Source organism: Glycine soja, chromosome 3, assembly GCF_004193775.1.
Source record: "Glycine soja cultivar W05 chromosome 3, ASM419377v2, whole genome shotgun sequence".
Lineage (NCBI taxonomy): Eukaryota > Viridiplantae > Streptophyta > Magnoliopsida > Fabales > Fabaceae > Glycine > Glycine soja.
In genome coordinates, this window is record NC_041004.1 from 2,073,687 (window position 1) to 2,092,492 (window position 18,806).

General features: G+C 30.1%; 1 protein-coding gene across 1 annotated transcript; it reads left to right on the plus strand.

Moving 5' to 3' along the window:
• Positions 1-2,709: 2,709 nt before the first annotated feature.
• On the plus strand, positions 2,710-4,757 carry LOC114405368 (probable carboxylesterase 9). The gene is made up of 2 exons (XM_028367943.1): positions 2,710-3,322; positions 4,269-4,757. Exons 1-2 carry the CDS (start codon positions 2,792-2,794, stop codon positions 4,695-4,697), a joined length of 960 nt encoding a protein of 319 aa, XP_028223744.1. The 5' UTR covers positions 2,710-2,791; the 3' UTR covers positions 4,698-4,757.
• Positions 4,758-18,806: the final 14,049 nt, after the last annotated feature.

Here is an 18,806-nt window from a genome sequence, read left to right on the forward strand (position 1 = left end):
CATAGGCCAACTGAAACCATCTACAGGAGCCATCTACCGATGGGCAAGGAGTGAATTTTAAAATTATAGGGGTGTAGGTAGTAAATTATGAGTGCAGGAAGCAATGACCTTTAATCGGCTCATACAGTTTGTTGAACACCGTATGAGGACCCATAAAGAATCCTTGGAAGCAAATAATGCTACATATGAAGTCGAGATGGTGCACTCATCACATGAGCAAATTAGCCTTTTTTTCGAAGTTTTTTTTTTTAAATATTATTTCTACAATAATTCATATAAAAAATTATATGACTAATAGAAAAATAAAGTAATTAAGATATAAAAAATTATGTAAAAAATATTTTTTTTAAATGCATGATGTAAAAAAGAAAAAAATTTATTTTAATTTATAAGAATAATAAAAAATGTTACTTATCAGTTTTTGTTAGAATATTAGTAGGAGATTCAAATTTACGGTTTTTTTTTTCTTCAACTCTTTTTTTAATTATTAAATCAATCTTATAACTCTTTTAGACATTGGGATATTGAAAAGTCAATCAAGTTAAATTAACTTTCCTTTTAAGCAATTTGTGGTGAGTCACCCTAAGTGAATTAAATTGTCTCATTTTAATGCCTATATATGTATGATAAGATATGTATGATTATTGATTTTTTAATAGTTATTTTAAAATTTCTTGCTAATGTGGTTTTTTAATTAGTTTTCAATATACAAATTTTTACATTAAAAATATATGAAAATTAAACTCATTGAAATTTAAATAAAAAATATTAATAGTGTGGATTTTGTTACACTATTATTTGATTATATAATATCATATATGATAAGTGTAAAAATTCCTATAAAATTATATTTAAAATAATATATAATTAAAAGACAACATTCAAATAATTTTATTTACATGCTTAACATGCAAATAAGCTAGTGAAAGGAGCCTATAAATTTCGTGAGTGTCTTACCTAACATACTCACTAAAAAATGTTTTATTTTAAAAATATTTATCATACCAATGTATGTTGATCAAAATAAAATTGAACTTAGATTCTTTAAATAAGATTTCATGTTTGAATATTATAGATGAATAAAATGTAATTGAAAAGAAATTTTTTACTAGAAGTGGTTAATTAATTTTTTTAATATAGATTAGTCATTAAAATAATTAATAGATATTTTACACTTAAGTTATGTTCGATAAGACATTTCAGTTAGTTTTTATCTCTTTTTACAAGTTGAAAAAAATTTATTTGCATGTTTATTAAACAAGCTTTTTTAGTAGTTTCTGAGTAGTTTTTAGTATTTTTTGGAACGGTATTTGAACTAACATTTTTTAAAATGCTAGCTTTTAGTTTCTAGTTTTTTAATATTTTCTTCCACACTTTTATCCTTGATATATTTATTGATTTCCTTATTACCTTCTTTAAAAAAATTATGGTATTATTTTTTTTTTATTTTACACTTTTTAGTTATTTCAACAACTAATTTTATCAAATACTTCTAATCTAATAAGTTATCAACTTCTAGCTTCCAACTATTAGATAGTTTTTCAGTTCTCAGCTAACTATTAATCTAATTTTACAATATGATAAAAAAATAGGTTAAATTAATTTTGTCCCTTAATTTATTTAGTTTAATAGGTTTAATTTGCCCCCTTTATTTTTAAAAGGTTCAATTAGGCCTATTATTTTTTTTAACTGTGTTCAATTTGGTTTGTTTATTTTTTTAAAGATTCAATAGGTATGTTATTTTTTTATAAATAAATTCAATTGGATCTAACTTTATTTTAGTTAGTTTCCAACATTTTTTAAAAGGGTCTAAATTTAGTTTAAAATGGGACCAAACTAAACTTATTTTAAAAAATAAGAGACATTATTAAAACTTCTAAAAATAAAGGGACTAGACTGATTTTTTAAAAAATTAGGACTAACTTGAAAATTAAAAAAAATAAAGAAACCAAATTCAACCTAAGAAATAAATTAAAAGAAAAAAGTAGTTGTTTAACCAAAAAGAAATATTTGTTATTCTGCCGCGCACCTAAGGAACAGAAACATTTAATACGGATTAATTAGGTCGTTACCACGTACCACCTCATCTGCTTCATTAAACAATATCCTATCCTAGAACCATAAAAAGAACACACTAGCACAATTAATATTTCTTTTATTTATCACCCTATGTAAGACATTTTCTATTCAATATGCGCGAGCGTCCCTTTATCACTGCTCTATTATATCTTACATAAATTAATCTTATAATGTTAAATATAAATATTTGAAAGGTAATATCTATAAAGCACGACACGGACACGGGATATGATACGAACATGTGAACACTTGTCAAACATATCAAATTTAATCCGGACACAAGCCGTCCGTGTCAATGTCGGATGAACACTTGTTAAACATATCAAATTCAACCCGAACACAAGCGTCCGTGCCAGTGTCATATCGGACATCTGACAAGACAAGGGATTGGGATGCTTGATAGGGTAATATCAGATCTACACCACCAACCCCAATTTTTTAGTGACTCCAAAATACACCCTCTTGCGTCGGAACAGGGAAACCTTTCTTGCGCATCTCAACACAACACACACACACTTTGTCAATTCACTTGGTGCAAAACGTTGCACATGTTAGGTTGTGACCTACTCTATCTAGTAAATTACCCTTCCATACGTAGTTGTTGCATGCATGTGTCATTAACCTAAAACTCACAATTTCAACATTTTCCATTATATCCTTAATTTCTCCCTTCAACGAAACAAGCTAGAAGAAGAAGAAAAAAAAAAAAAACATGTCCAAATTCGACCCCTACACGCACCTTGGCATCACTCTGAACCCCGACGGCACTGTCACGCGGGCCTTCAAGGCCCCAACCGTCGACGCCAACCCCGAGCCCTCACCGGGAACCACCACCGTTAGCAAAGACATAACCCTAGACACCCAAAAAGAAACATGGGTTCGAATTTTCCGACCAACGAGGCTCCCTTCCGACCACAACACGGTGGCGCGGTTGCCCATCGTGATCTACTTCCACAACGGCGGCTTCCTGTTCCACAGCCCCGCCAACCTCAGCTGCCACAAAAAATGCACGCAGATTGCCAGCGACGTCCCCTCCGTCGTCGTCTCCGCCTCCTACCGCCTCGCTCCGGAGAACCGTCTCCCGGCGATGTACCACGACGCACGCGACGCCGTTTTGTGGGTGAAAAAACAAATGAACGACCCCAACGGAGAGCAGTGGCTTAAAGATTATGGAGATGCTTCTAGGGTCTACATTTATGGCTGTGACTCCGGGGCAAATATAGCGTTCAACGTTTCCATGCAGGTTTTTATTTTTATATGCAAATAAATTTCTTAACTAAGATCCAACTGAATGATATGAAAAATAATTTTACTTAAGCTAGCTAATTTTAATTCATAAAGCCATAAATTTAAATGAATGACTATACTTTTGTTAATATAGGCTTATAAATGTATTTACAATTGTATGGAAAATGAATGAGTATCTCGTTAATAGAATTCATTACAATTAAGAGTATAAATCAAAATGAAAATAGTAATTAATTAGGAATAACAATGACAATTCTCCATCTATTTTATTATCATTATTGTATAAGAAAAACTTATTTTAAAATGATTATTATTTTAATTTTTAATGTAATATTTGTTGATTACTTTTTTCTATTTATATGTACGTGTTATAATGTTAATCATGAACAATAAAATCTATGAATAAATTAATGATAATATAAGATTAATCGTGTAAAATTATTATTTCTGTTATCTATTTATTATTTTGAGATGGAAGGAGTAGTATATATTTGCAAGTATCTATTGGTATCCATGCATGAATATTTGTTAAATTTTAAAATTTTAGACAAAAAGTATAAAATAAAACAAAAAAAAGTAATTAAATATGTTTTAAACATATATTTATATAAAAAATTAGAGCCATTTATTTAATATTTTATACATAATTAAGAGCAGGTTAATAATTTCAAAGTTTAGGTATTATGAGTATGAATACCTTACAAATTGTTCTCGCCTCCATTTAGTCCATAAAACAAGTATCTATCTAACTCTCTATTTCGTATCCACAGCAACTGTTACATGCGAATATCATTGAGTTTTTTTTGCCATACCCATGATTAATACACCTTAAAATAGGACTATATATATTTCTTAAATCAGTTAGAAAGAAAATTGCTTTCATTTGTTTGTTATACAAAGGACTAGAAATAATATAGAACCACAATAATGCATGCATGCAGGTTGCTGACTTGGATTTAGAGCCTTTAAGGATTCGTGGATTAGTGATGAACCAACCCATGTTTGGAGGGGAAAAGAGGACGGGATCAGAGCTTAGATATGCCACAGACGAAACGTTGCCTTTGCCAGTGTTGGACTTGATGTGGTATTTGACTTTGCCTAAGGAGACAGACCGTGACCATAGGTATTGCAACCCTATGGTGAAGGGACCGCACCTTGATAATGTGAAGAAGTTGAGGAAGTGCCTTGTTATTGGGTTCCATGGGGACATCATGGTGGATCGACAACAGGAGTTTGTGACCATGTTGGCCAAGTGGGGGGCCCAGGTGGAAGCTCGGTTTGACCAAGTAGGGTTCCATAATATTGACATGGTGGACGCTGCTAGGGCTAGCGCGATTATAAATATTGCCAAGGACTTTATTCTTGGTTGAGTTGCTTGCTTTGTAAAGCTTTGTGGTTTTGTTAATTTTTTTTTGGGTTGAGTCTTTGCGGTTTTGAAGTTTTTAAGAAAGTTGTTATTATAATTCTGAAAAGTTTTGTAACCATGTCAGCATGTGCCTGTATGTTAACACTATTTGAGTTGTATTAGACTTTTCTTTAAACCAAGGAATCTAAACCACTTGTCTCTTCATTGCGTTGTCTCACTAATAAAAAAATCATCTCATTGAATATAATTCTATTCATGGGTAATCTAAGAAAACTGAATATATATAAGTAGATATATTTTAAATAATGTCAACTTTTTTGGTTAAACATATTGGTTGTTTGATTTGATTCGATTGGAATATAATATCAATAGTTAGATGCCTCAACTAATTCTAGTATGATTATTCTGGAGAGGAAACTACAGGCTCAATGCAATCAAGTCTTACATCAGGAAGAGATGTGTTAGTTTCAAAAATCAAGGGAGCAGTGGATAAAATTTGGAAATAAGAATACAAAATTTTTTCATACACAGACAATGATCCGACGATGAAGGAAAAGGATATATGGCTTGGACATTGGAGGGGTTTGGTGCTCAGATGACGAGATCCTCAAGAGGGAAGCTTTGTATTTCTTCAAAAACTTTTCCAGTCACATGATCAATGTCACCCTGAGAGCCTTCAATTGTCATCTATTCCTCAGGTAAGCCCTGAGCTCTATAATAGTCTTATCATGCCAGTTTCAATTCTTGATGTAAGAGACCATTTTCTCTATGAGTTCCTATAACGCGCTAGGAGTGGATGGATTTCAGCCAGTTTTCTTCAAGACATATTGGGATGTGGTAGTTAATGATATGTGGCAGATGGTAGCAACAAACATTCAACACTATGAATTTTGATCCTAGCATGGTAGAGACACTCATTGTATCAATCCCCAAAATTGATACACCGACATACTTTAGAGATTTCAGACCGATAAGTCTTTGTAAGGTGTTGGTTAACATGATTCATCCTCATCTTGATAGTTTGATTAACCCTCTTCAGAGTAGTTGCATCCCCAAGAGTGACAGTCTGATAATGCGTTAATTGCTCAAGAGATTATCCATCATATGCATAAAAAGAAGGAGAAGAAGGCCTTTATCATGTTCAAAATATTCTTTAAGAAAGCTTATGAAAGAGTTGATTGGGATTTCTTGCACCTTACACTTAAGGATTTTGGCTTCCCTCCTCCAACAATCAAGCTCATCATGAAGTGCACTATATCAACAACGTTATCCTTGAAATGGAATGGGAAGAAACTTGATAATTTTGCCCCAAGCAGAGGCCTCAGACAAGGTGATCCCATGTCTCCTTATTTATTTGTTTTATGCATGGAAAAACTTTCCCTTCTCATTCAGCAGAAGGTGCAAGATAGTAGTACTTGGGTCCCTGTTAAAATTGCTCAGAATGCTCCTAGTATATCGCATTTGTTTTTTGTGGGTGACTGTTTATTGTTTACTGAAGCCAAGTCTTCCCAGATTCGTCTTGTCATGGAGGTTTTGGAAGCTTTTTGTGGTGCTTCTGGTCTAAAAGTGAATGTCCATAAAACTCATATCATGACATCCAAGCATGTCTCTACTATCAAAGTAAACAGATTTGCGGCTATTTCTCAATTCCAGCACACTCGTCAGATAGGGAAATATATGGGGTTCCCAATGCTGACAGGAAGAGTGAGAAATAGTGATTTCAATTATATTTTGGAGAAGATTAACTCAAGGCTAGCTGGCTGGAAGATGAAACTCTTGAATAGGGCAGGTAGAGTTACTCTTGCCAATTCTGTACTTACTACTATGCCAGTTTATACAATGCATAGTAGCAATTAATCTTTGGATTCCAGAGGGTGTTTGTGATAAGATTGATTACTACAATCTGATTAATTAATTTCTTGCTCGAGTGAGGGATTTGGCATCCGGGTTGAGTTTGATTTTGAGGAAATCTTAGGGGTCCATGGAAGAGGAAGGAAGGTGCTGTGGTGGTTGTTGTTGTTGAGAGAAAACTGAAATGGAAGGAAGAATTGAAAGTCAAAGTGTGAGTGAAGAAGGTAAGTGAGTGGAATTATATCATAAATGTTGCTTCAGTCAAAATTAAAATCACGTTGTAACGGGTAGGGTAGCGTCTTCACTCTTGAGAGTCTTGCATGGGGATTATTATTACTGTAATACAAGGATTTTTACTTAGTCCGCATAGGCATAGATATATACTACTATATGATTAAAATAAATAAATAAAATTTTAAATGATATGTGTTGGGTTTTTTATTTCAACATATATAGTCTATTAATTAATTTTTTTTATAAAAATTAATGGCAACTCAAGAGTTAATCAATATATCTTTAAATCTTTAAAAAAATATTTATAAGTTTCTTAATTGGTACTTTTAAGTTTTAGGAGATTTGGTTGTGAGATATTTAAAATAATTAATATATTAATACATTTTTTTTTATTTCTCACCTGTCGTCTCATATTGCCATAATTAATCTTAAAACCATTAATTAATATAATAGTTAAGCTCTGATTATTTGACACTTTACTAAATTGATTTATTTAAACCGTTTAATATAATGTATAATTAAAATTTTGTGGAGAAAAAATGGACCTGTTGGAGAAGATATGGATTATTAAATTCTTTGATATTCTTTTACATACACTTTTGGGGGAGTCCATGCCAATGTTACTTTCTATTTTATTTAATTTAACATTAGTTTTGTTAGCAAAATAAAAATCAATGAATACTAATACTTTTTATACTCAGCAAAAAAAAATATTTTTTATACTGATTAATACTAGTAGAAGGTATTCGTTAGTCTTTTTGGTACAATCATTTATTAAAATTATTACGGCATTTCGGGTACAATAATTTATTTCGTGCTTATAATAATGACTGGCCTTAATGTCACCGTCGTCAGGGTTAGAGATATTCTTCATAAGTAAAAAAAGAAAAAAAAAGATATTCTTTTTTACTAATTTAAATCATGCATGCGCCTCTCATATTATATCTTGCATCTCTAATAAATGTTTGAAAAGACTAAAATACTTTAATTCCTCTCATATTATATCTTGCACCTCCCATAAATGTTTGAAAAGATTAAAATATTCTAACATCTAGACTAATTACAGCCCAAAGACTCACAATGACACCTCCCTCACAAGTATACTTGTGTCATGGCTACAATGTCATCTTCCACCGCATAAACTCATGCACGCACCCTCCTCACAACACCGCACCACCACCTCCTTTCTTTGCGTGTTACCATCTATGGGTTTGGGTTTCTGGTGTGGAACAATAAATCTAAAATGATCATTCCCAAAGTGAATTTTTTACTTAAGTAAAGGTCATTTTAAAATAGTTTTGGAGTACTTTATTTTGGAATGATCATTTTAAAAGATAACTTTTGCCTTCTGAAATAATTTTGAAATACTTATTTCTATTTCAAAAGGTAAAAAATATCTTTCGAAATGATCATCCTAAAATAGTGTGATACCAAATTATTTTAGAATAGTCATTCCAAAATAAAAATTTTCGGTGAAAAGGTTATTTTTATCCACACATATAAAATGGGAGTTCTTGGATTCAAATGCCTCTTTTTTAAAATCATAGGATACATGGTTTTTTTTTTCCTAGTTAACCAATATCCTAAAGACATTAGTTAAAAAATTAAAAGAAAAAATATTTATTGAAAATCATAAGAGAACATAAAAAAAATCATGAATACCGCAATTTTTTGCCTCCCAATAAAAATATTTTGATTTTGAATTCCTTAACTAATGTTCTAAGGACACTAGTTAACATTTTATCTTTAATTTTTATGAAAATTTTGGGATATTTTTATAGTTCTTGTAAAATAAGTCAATTTTAGTTTTAGTTTTTGTAAAAAAAAATGAATCTCATCTTTGAAAAATATGAACTTGTAGCTTTTGGTCTCTTGTATAATGTGATATTCATTAACTATTTATGTGTTTAACTGAAAGTCAAGTAATCCCACATGCCAAATTCCCAACTAACATGTACCAAAGTTTGTGATATCATGTTATGTCAACATGTCTAAATATTTTCCAAATCTCTAATGAAAACAAATGATATTTATCTACCATAACATGAACATTTAAGACAAAATACAATGACTTCAAATTTTGTAGCAATGAAAACTAAAGAAAATTTTGTTTATATGGACCAAAATCAAAATCCATTCATTTTACAGATAAAAAAAATAATTATTATTTAAAACTTAGAGAAAAAGAATCGAAGAAAAAGATTATAAGAACCAAAATCAAAATTTACTTACTTTTATAGGATTAAAAGCATATTTAAGAAAATTATTTTAATAATCATAAAAAAAATAATTACCAAAATAGTCATCTTTTTTCATCTCTATGTCCTCTGTGAAGAGAAATCAGCTTTAGGATGCCGATTTCTCAAGGGCGATTTTTTCTTGAGAAGCCAATTTTAAAGGTACGAACTTCCCAACTAGATTTTTAATTTAAATAATTAATTGTGTTTTTAATTACATTATAGATGAAACTGCATTAATTACAATTAGAGTATACAACTGTTGAAAATGTGTTTTTAATTTCATTTCTTCTAGTTGTTCCCCCTTTTAGCGAACAATGTATCTAACCTATATTAGGTTGCCTGAACCAACGAAATAATTGGTAAACTCTGTGTCCCTTAAGTACTAAACTAATGAAATCAACAAGATTAGTTTTCATCAGGCCATACCTTCTCTTTTCATTATATGCTTGAGTCTATTTTGGTGTGGCCTACTAGTGGGTGTATTTAGGATCTGTTTGGATACACTATGGTCGAAAATTTTATAGGAAAAAAACTTATTCAAGAAATTCTTATATGAATAGTTATTTTTACATAAATTAATTTGATGTTTGGATGATAAATTTTTAAATACTTATTTAAAATAATATGATGTTTGGATGAAATTGTAGAAGATTTTTTACATAATTAAAATTATTAAAAAGGGTATTATATGCTTTGACATTATTAAAACTAATAATTAAATACTTTAACATTATTATATAATTAATTTTTTCTTTTATTTCATTTATAAAACTATTTTAACTTTATCATTATATTTAAAATAATATTGTTATATATTTTCTAGAAATTTTGATTAAAAAATAATTATTTTTATAAAAATAAAATAAATGTATCTCATCAAAATATAATTATACGTTTTTCTACATAATTAATTTTCATATTTAAAATGTAATTAATACATTATTGTTTTAGTAATGTTATCACTTACATTCTAGTTTATAATTTAATTATTATCTATGTAATTATAATTTATAACAAAATATAAAAGGTCATTAACCTGATAATGATATGATCAATAATGTCTTCCAATATAAAATTATTCAAATGTACTTATACCATAAACATGCAACCTTGTATTATTAAAAAATAAAGAAATTAAATCCGTGTTGGAAATGTATTCTTTAGATATTCTCTAAATCATTCCATTTGTAAAATACTTTGAGAATCTGGTTCTTCCCATGTTGTAATACTAGGATCAACTTCACTTTCATCATCATCACTATCTATATATTCGTTATCTTTATCTAGTGAATCAAATTCTCCATCACTTTTGTCATTTCTTTGAATGAAGTTATGTATACAGTCATGCAAGCAACAATGATTTGGTTTTGTGTCTTCAAAATAAAAGGTGGCATATTACCCAATATTTTTCATCTGGTTTTACATAAACCAAATGCGCATTCAATTGTACTTCGAAGACTAAAATGATAATAATTAAAAACTTCAACTCTCCCCCTGATTCTAGGCCTAATTCTAAATTGCGGGAGATGATACCTAGTTTTCTTGTACGGCCCTAGCAAATCCATAAAAGTAGGGTAACTAGAATCAACAAGATAATATTTACCTAAAGAATAAAACAATAGTGCATGTTAGAACACAAAATTATAATGATACATATATTTATAATATATAAATGTTAAGTACCTTGAGGAGGATGTGGAAAATGCAATGCAGGCTTACATAAAGCCTCCATAAATATCTTAGTGTCATGTGCAGAACCTTCCCAACCTGCCCAAACAAAAGTGAAACACAAGCTAAAGTCACAAACAGCCATGACATTAGTGATAGTGTAGCCTTTTCGACCAATATAGACTCCTTGTAGATGAGAGGGAATGCAAATTTATATATGAGTATCGTCTATTGCACCAATACAATCCCTAAAATAAGAGCGATATTTGGCATCTTTTAGAATCTCATCAGGAGTAATCTCTAAATGATGGATCAATAGGATTAATTATGTCATTTGCAAACATACATACAACTTTTAAGACACTATGGAAATGTCTAGATATTGTTTCACCTAAATGTTGAAACTTTCCTCACAATTACGAACAAAACCTGGTTGACTCAACATGTATAAAAACAAGCCAACTTGCTCATAAATACTGACATTTCGAGTTTTCTTTAAGTTGTACTTGGTTTCCAAGATATCACATAATTCAAGAAAGATAAGTTTCCTCATTCTAAACATCTAATAACAATGTATCGGATGACCATTTAGAATTTCAGATACCCAACGACGGCCTGTCGTGCTTGAATCTCTACATGGATTTTTCACAAGTCACAACATAATTCATGAAGTAATTGGTAACATTAGCTACAGAAAACATCAACACTTTGTTCTTCATAATGTGATCGCCATCGCCATATGAAGAGTCATTTGATAATAATGATGAAGACATCCTGTAGAAGGAAAAAAATTCATAACACAACTGAAAATAAAAATCAAGAGCCAAACCATAACCAAGATCCATAACATAACCAAAATTAAAAACAAATATCCATGACATAACTGAAATTAAAAACTAAGATCCATAACACAACCAAGGTTCATAACCAAGCAAAACCAGTAAGTGTCAATGATATCAGATCGAGGAGAAACTAAGGAACTTGAGCTTAAGTGTCAAACTTGATCCATCCAAGTTGTAGCTCAGGGTCTTCTAAAGCAACAAAGGTGATCATGTTTGCCCTTTTTTTCATAAGTCTAGTGGCTTTGTAAAATAGTTCACTCCCACGCTCAAGTCCTGGTAGATCTTTCAACTTTGCTACACATGCAATAATACTAGTTGGGTCTTGAGAAGATACACTAGATTCAAATGTTTGAATAATACGATCTAATTGTGAGGAAAGCTTGGCAGCAACCCCAATTCTTTTGTCACCGTCTCTTCCTTTCTTCCTTTGTCCACTTTCCTTTGCCGAAGATGTGGTCTGAGTTGTCGTGTCTATCTCAAGCTCATTCATTTCCATCTCAGTGTTATCATCAATGTTATCAATTATCTCTTCTATTCTTGTGTTGAATCTTTCATTTTATCTTGAATCTTCAGATGGTGCATATGTTGCAAAACCAGTAGCAATAGTACCCTTAAAGAGGAATTTCATCTCCTGTAAGAATTTGAGGCATTGCTCTCTAAACTTTGCTACTTCAGGATCCTCTTATAAAATAAAAAATAAGAATTATAATATATATTTGGCATGGGAGTTAAGAGATAAAAATCAATCTTATTATAATATATAGATAGATTAGTAAAATACATTATGCTCTAAACCACTTAATAATTTCTCAAACAAAAGAGTCCAAGTAAATATTTGGAATCCGACCCAAAAAGGAGTTGTTGGCAAGGACTAATGAGGTGAGATGAGCCAGATTTGAAATTGAAAAAGGGATGCTCCCACTGAAAGATTTGTTACACAAATTGACAATACTAAGGTTATTCCAAACTGAAAAATCCAATGGCAACGACCCGAAAAACTTGTTGGATTGGAGATATAGGCTGGTCAAGTTTTTCAGCTTAAAGAAACCATCAGGGAAAGGGCCACTTATACCATTTGATCTAAGACTAACAACCTCAAGCGCCGAGAGGCGACTTGAGGAGAGTGTTCTCATCCTAGTTGACATGAGGAGAGTGACTCATGTTGTCAAGGTAATCAAGCAAAGCTTGTTTATTTTTCACTGGTTTAGCCACAACATTAATCAACAACATTGCTTCCATCACCAAGGCTGCTGAAAAAATGAACAAGAGGGGCAGCTTCTTGTCCATTTTTTTGCTCCAATAGAGAAGATCAACAGTTCACCACAACTTTATGTAAAATAATGTCTCTACTCAAGATATTGTTTGCCTTTACAAGAAACCAAAGTGTAGAAATAACGAAGGATTAATTAGATAATTAATAAATAAGAGTGTTTTCGTTACATATGCAAACCTAAACCAAAGAGAATTATGTATGGGGCTTGTTTGTATGTATATCGTGTGCATTTTACTAAGACTATATTAAGTGTCTATAGAGTCAAAATTAGTAGCTCGTGTTTGACCTTGAAATTACCCTTGTTAACATGTTTTTTTGGATCATCTACTCAATTGGTTTTTCTTAATGATTAGTATAACAAAAACGATGCAAACCTAAACTTGGAAGCTAAAAGTCAGTTAAATAAGTAGCCAATAATAAAATGTTGGTGACCAAGAATTTTTTGACAACAGACAAATACACCATTATATGGAACCAATCAGAAACATGAATAGCAGACATATTTTATATTTGTATAGTGTATGCACAATAAAAGCATTAAAAATATTAAAATTTTGGGTTTATTATTTCCTTTCATTTTGGAACTAATCCAAGTGAACACGGATAAAAAGCTAAAAGGCAGAGAGCACTTGACAGTTGACACACTTAGCATAAAGAGAAAAAAAATGGAATACTTACAACTCACTTCTTGATCCCAAAATTCAGCAAACTAGTTAAAGATCCATATACAAAGAGCACATGTCCATCTTGTTTTAGGAGCAGTTAGAGGAAGGAAATCTAAATTGGGGTCTTTGCAATGATGGTGTATTGGTAGTGATAGAAGATTTCTATTGTTAGACGCCAATCTAAACTGAATTATAAGTAGTTAGCCACAAATTAGTTTGCACAATTGATATCAATAATTGCTTAATCATATGACTGAAGTGTTTAGTAGAATTGAATCTTAACATTTAGTAAGTATATAAAGCATATGAAATAATAGATCAAATTAAGTGTATAGCAGAAGAATATTCTACTTCCTCACATATAGTAAATCAAATAAAATTTATAGCAGAAGCAAATGCTTCTTCCTCACACATGAAAGTCAAGTATAATTAACTAAATCTAAATTGGGGTCTTTTAAGTTAGACTTTTCATGTTTTGAAATGATGAGTACAATATCATATATACTTGTTATGTACTTGAAAGCATAAATAAATAAAATAACACTTTAAAGTTCAAAATTCAATCAAACTTAAAATAAAACCTTAACATTTGAATTCAAAAATTACATTGTGGAAACAACTTACAATAAAGAACAATTTCACTTCCGATTTAACAAAAACAATAACACTAGGTAGTTAACAACTGAATTTCAAAATTACACTGAGGAAACACTTACGACCAAAAACAAATTCACTACTCATGTAACAAAAACAATAACACTAGGTAATTAATAACAAACGAGAAATTATTAGACCAGAATTTATGATAAAGAACTAATGACATTTAACTCCATATATATCAGTTTAAAGATTAGTTGGTAGCATAATACACTTGTATAAAGACAAACATCTTACATCACCTAAAAAAGTACACATTATTTTTTACAGCAAAACTATCTTTTAATATTTCACACAATTTTTGCAAGATTCAAATTTAAAAGTACTAATTAAATTGGAATAATCTTGTTGGTGTTGTTTGGTCTGTTATTTTGTTCTTACCTTTCATTCATGAAGGAAAAGATAAAAATTTCGATATTCATCAAAATATTTTATTAATATCTCAATTATTCTAAATATATAGAGATATAATTGTTTCCCTTTCTATCCTTTCTAATAAAAAAACTTGGTACCAAGCACAGAGTTATGTTATTATATAGCTCTTCAACACTAACCGTTTCCTTTGACAATTCTAGTTCTCCATAATACTCAATTCTATTATTCCGTGGTTGAGTCCTGAAACGACCTTGGTCAACATATTGTTGAATTCAATGAATGCCCTTACGCCGCCCCTACTCATAAGTCAAAAGCCCATCACATAACCTTGATTAAAATCTTCCTGGTCACAGTTATGCTTATGCATCAAATTCTTATCATTTTCCATGAAAATAGGTTGTTCTGGTGGGTCAATGGTGTAATTAATTTATACATTACAATCGTGCAAAAAATGAAGGACATGAAAGGACATAATGAGATGGAATAGAACTACATCAACTGAGCAAGAATTTAGTAAAAAGATCGATAGTCACCCGTAATTATTATTAGCAAAAAAGAAAATCAACAATGGGATACTATGATTAAAAGCAGAGTCTAGAGAAGCATAAGATTGCAATAGAAAAGAAAAAGAAATAGAAACATAATCACACATAAAGAACAAAAGACTAGCCTGCACGAAAACTTTATTTTAGTTGAATAATACGCACCTGAATTTTGGTTTCCCACCATTCATCACTAACAACAATGGTTTTCTTCTCTCCATCCCAACCAAGACCAGTCTCCATCCCAATAAGCTTAGCCCATAATTGCCATTCATTTTCCAAATAATCTCACCTATTTCTGAATTGTTTATATTCATATCTCAAATTTGTTGCCTTATTGAACTTTTTTGCAATATTTGCCCAACCAAGCTTAGTGAAGTGATTGTGAGGTTTATTTTCAGCATTCACCTCTTCTATGCACACTTTCAACATAATCTCAATATTTTTATCACACCATTCCGCTTTCTTTCTTTTCTCAGGAACTTGATTGAGAGACATTTCACAAGCTTAATGAAACAAACAAAAGCATAACCCTAATCCATAACAATTCAAAATTTAATGAGAAGAAAAAAAAATTAATGAAGAATTGATTAACCTGTGATTTTAACAAAGGAAGAAGAACAGATGACGAAGGATGATCTAAAGAAAAATAGAAAAAATGGAAGAGAGATTGAGGAACAGAGGAGGAAGGCACAACACGTAACTTGTGAGGAACAAGAGAGAGAAACTTTGAGAGTTTAGAAAATGTGGAGGGCATGCTTTGTCATTTTTAAATTTTTTTAGGACATAATTGTCCAAGCATCATTTAGGGAACAAATTCCCAAAAAGAAACTTTCATAAGCTGAAAATTTGAGCTTCAAGAAAAGATCTGCTGAGAGCTTTTACTTTTATAAAAGCTAAAAAAAAATAATAACCAAACACTCTTAAAAAATAAAAAAGATTTTTTTCTAGTAGATAAAATGGTGAAAGGTCTTTGGGACTACATCCAAACGGACCCTTACTCTATTGAAGGAAATGAACACAACCTTACATATTCACCAAGAGTGGATTTAACCCCTAAGGCAAAAAAGTGTCACCCACATTTGTTGCAAGATTCTATTATGATCTTGTATGTATTGCCATATTACTATGGTCTCTTGCTCCAATGCTTGCTTTCTCCATATTTTGGGGTACAAGAAGTAATAGCCTAGCTCTCTTTTTTTCATGGATTGCAAAAGAAACTTTCTTTCTTTGGGTCAAAATTCCATTGAACTTGGGGTGTTGTTACACGCACTATACAAATTGTTGGTACACCCAGCATAACTTGCACAATTCCCATTTTGTTCTTCCGTAAAACTAATATGGATTGGGCAATCCGTGAATGGCCCAAACGGTTTTTTTTAACTTTTTCAAAAATATGTTTTACGAATTAATTTAAAATTAATAGTCCATGCAGTTTTAAACCTATGACTTTCGCGTTATTAAGATGATGCTCTAACCAACTGAGCTAATAGCCAATTATGTTATAAAATAATTAATATCGTTATATGTAACACTAAAATTCTTAATGTATATTTAATGTACATATAAATTTAGATAATAAATTTTGTGATAATTAATTTTGACCTAATAATTAATTTATTTACATATATGAATTTTTATGAAACCTATATGATTGGCCAATCTATAAGTCCAACCCGTAAGCGTCATACGGATTGACTCCGCATGAGGCTTATGAATTGTCCAATCTTTATCAATTTTATGGATGTGTAAAATGGGAAATAGGCAAGTTATGCTGAGTGTACTAGCAATTTGCATGATGAGCATAGCAGCACCCTTAAACTTGTGGTATTGTTCAAAGAAACCATTAGATGGACTTGAGTGAATGAATTGCTAAATGAAGACAGTAGACCCAGCCCAATAAGAGTTAACTTGAGCAGTCCTATCTATTTTAGCAATTCTATGCATAAGTCAACCTAATAAATATCTCATATTTTAAAATAATTAGACAATATTATTTTCTATTTTATTAAAGCTTGGTAAATAAATAAAGAATACAAAAAATAAAATTTAAAAACAACAACTTGTTAGCTTTTAAAAATAATGAATATTTTAAAACTAATTAAAAATTTAATAGGGAAAAGTAATTATTTCATAGCCTGATCGAAAGTTCTTTGATACTTGATACGTGATGCATCAGATTTCAAATCCTATTGCATTTATGAATGTGCAGTGCAACAACTAATAAGTAGTAATAAATACATCACTTGCAGTGTTGTACATGGACCACTTCTGTAGTTATTTATTTCACACAACAACCATACTCCAAACTGTAACGCAAATTTAAGCTACTCAATGTAACGCATCATAGCATCTGATATCGTGATGCCACCAAGGAACCAACCAATTTAGATGTGGTTTTGGCGCTACGGATAAAAATCAGCCAATTCATCACACATTGTTGGGTTCACACGTCGGAAGAGGAGAAAAATTACACACTTGCGCGGGCATGCCAAGTATCACCACAACTAAGTTTTTGTCTAATAATTCTATACATTATTGAATTCATTAAGCAACCATATACACATTTTTCTTTGGCAAATGTCTTGCTAACCAATGTCTAAGAATTAATTAAGAAATCAATAAATAAAAAGTTTTTATTAATGAAATTGCATTAAAAATTACAATAACACTGTTATACTTTTTAGATTAAATATACGATTCTTACCTTTTTTTTTAATCCCTAGTTTGAAATTAGTTTTTTAGTCCTTATATTTTATATTTTAATTTTCTTTTAGTCCTTTTGAAAGTAATTTTTTTAGTCCTTATAATTTGTATTTTAATTTTCTTTTAGTTCCTATAATTTAAAAATAATTTTATTAATTTCTATACTTTATATTTTAATTCTTTTTTAGTCTTTACCATCAAAATATGAGTAATATTATCAATTAAAATTAATTACAAAAATATTAACAAGTAATTCGTAACTTATTTATCACAAGATAATTTATAATAAAAAAATAATTGATAATTTATAACTAATTTGTAATTAATTATTTTTATATTTTCTTGTACTAAGGACTAAAAGTAATTAAAATACAAACTATAGGAACTAAGAAGATCACTTTCAAACTATAAAAACTAAAAAAGAATTAAAATACGAATTATAAGGACTAAAAAGAACACTTTTAAATTATAGGAACTAAAAGAAAATTAAATTATAAATCATAAAGATTAAAAAAATTACTTTCAAATTACATGAACTAAAAAGATAAAAATAGTGAAACTTTAGATAGCAAAAGAATAATTTAACCTACTTTCTAATAAAACCTTGTTTTTGATTTCTTAATTAGTGTCTTTAAGACCCTGTTAACATTTTCCTTTCTCAATATATTAAATATTATAATCTACTCCTGTATGATAAATTTGAATCTCCGTCCTTGAATGAAAGTATTTTTAAAAGTTATTTTTAAATGAGTATTTTTAAGAGTAATCTTTAAATAAGAGATTGTCTAGAAGTTATTTTTACTCTCACCGGATGTCATTTTCCAATTTTATATATTAGTTTTTTTTTAATTTCATTTGATTTAACAATCACCTTAAAAAAATTCTTTCAATTATCTCAAACCACTTTTCTTCGTCTTTATCGATTTACTTGATTTTTCAACCCCTTATATATTTTAATTTACCCTTTTCATCTTTATTTATAAATCAAATTATAATTTATTTAAAGCATTGCCAATAATTAAAAATAACTTTCCAAAAACACAATATAAACTGTTTATAT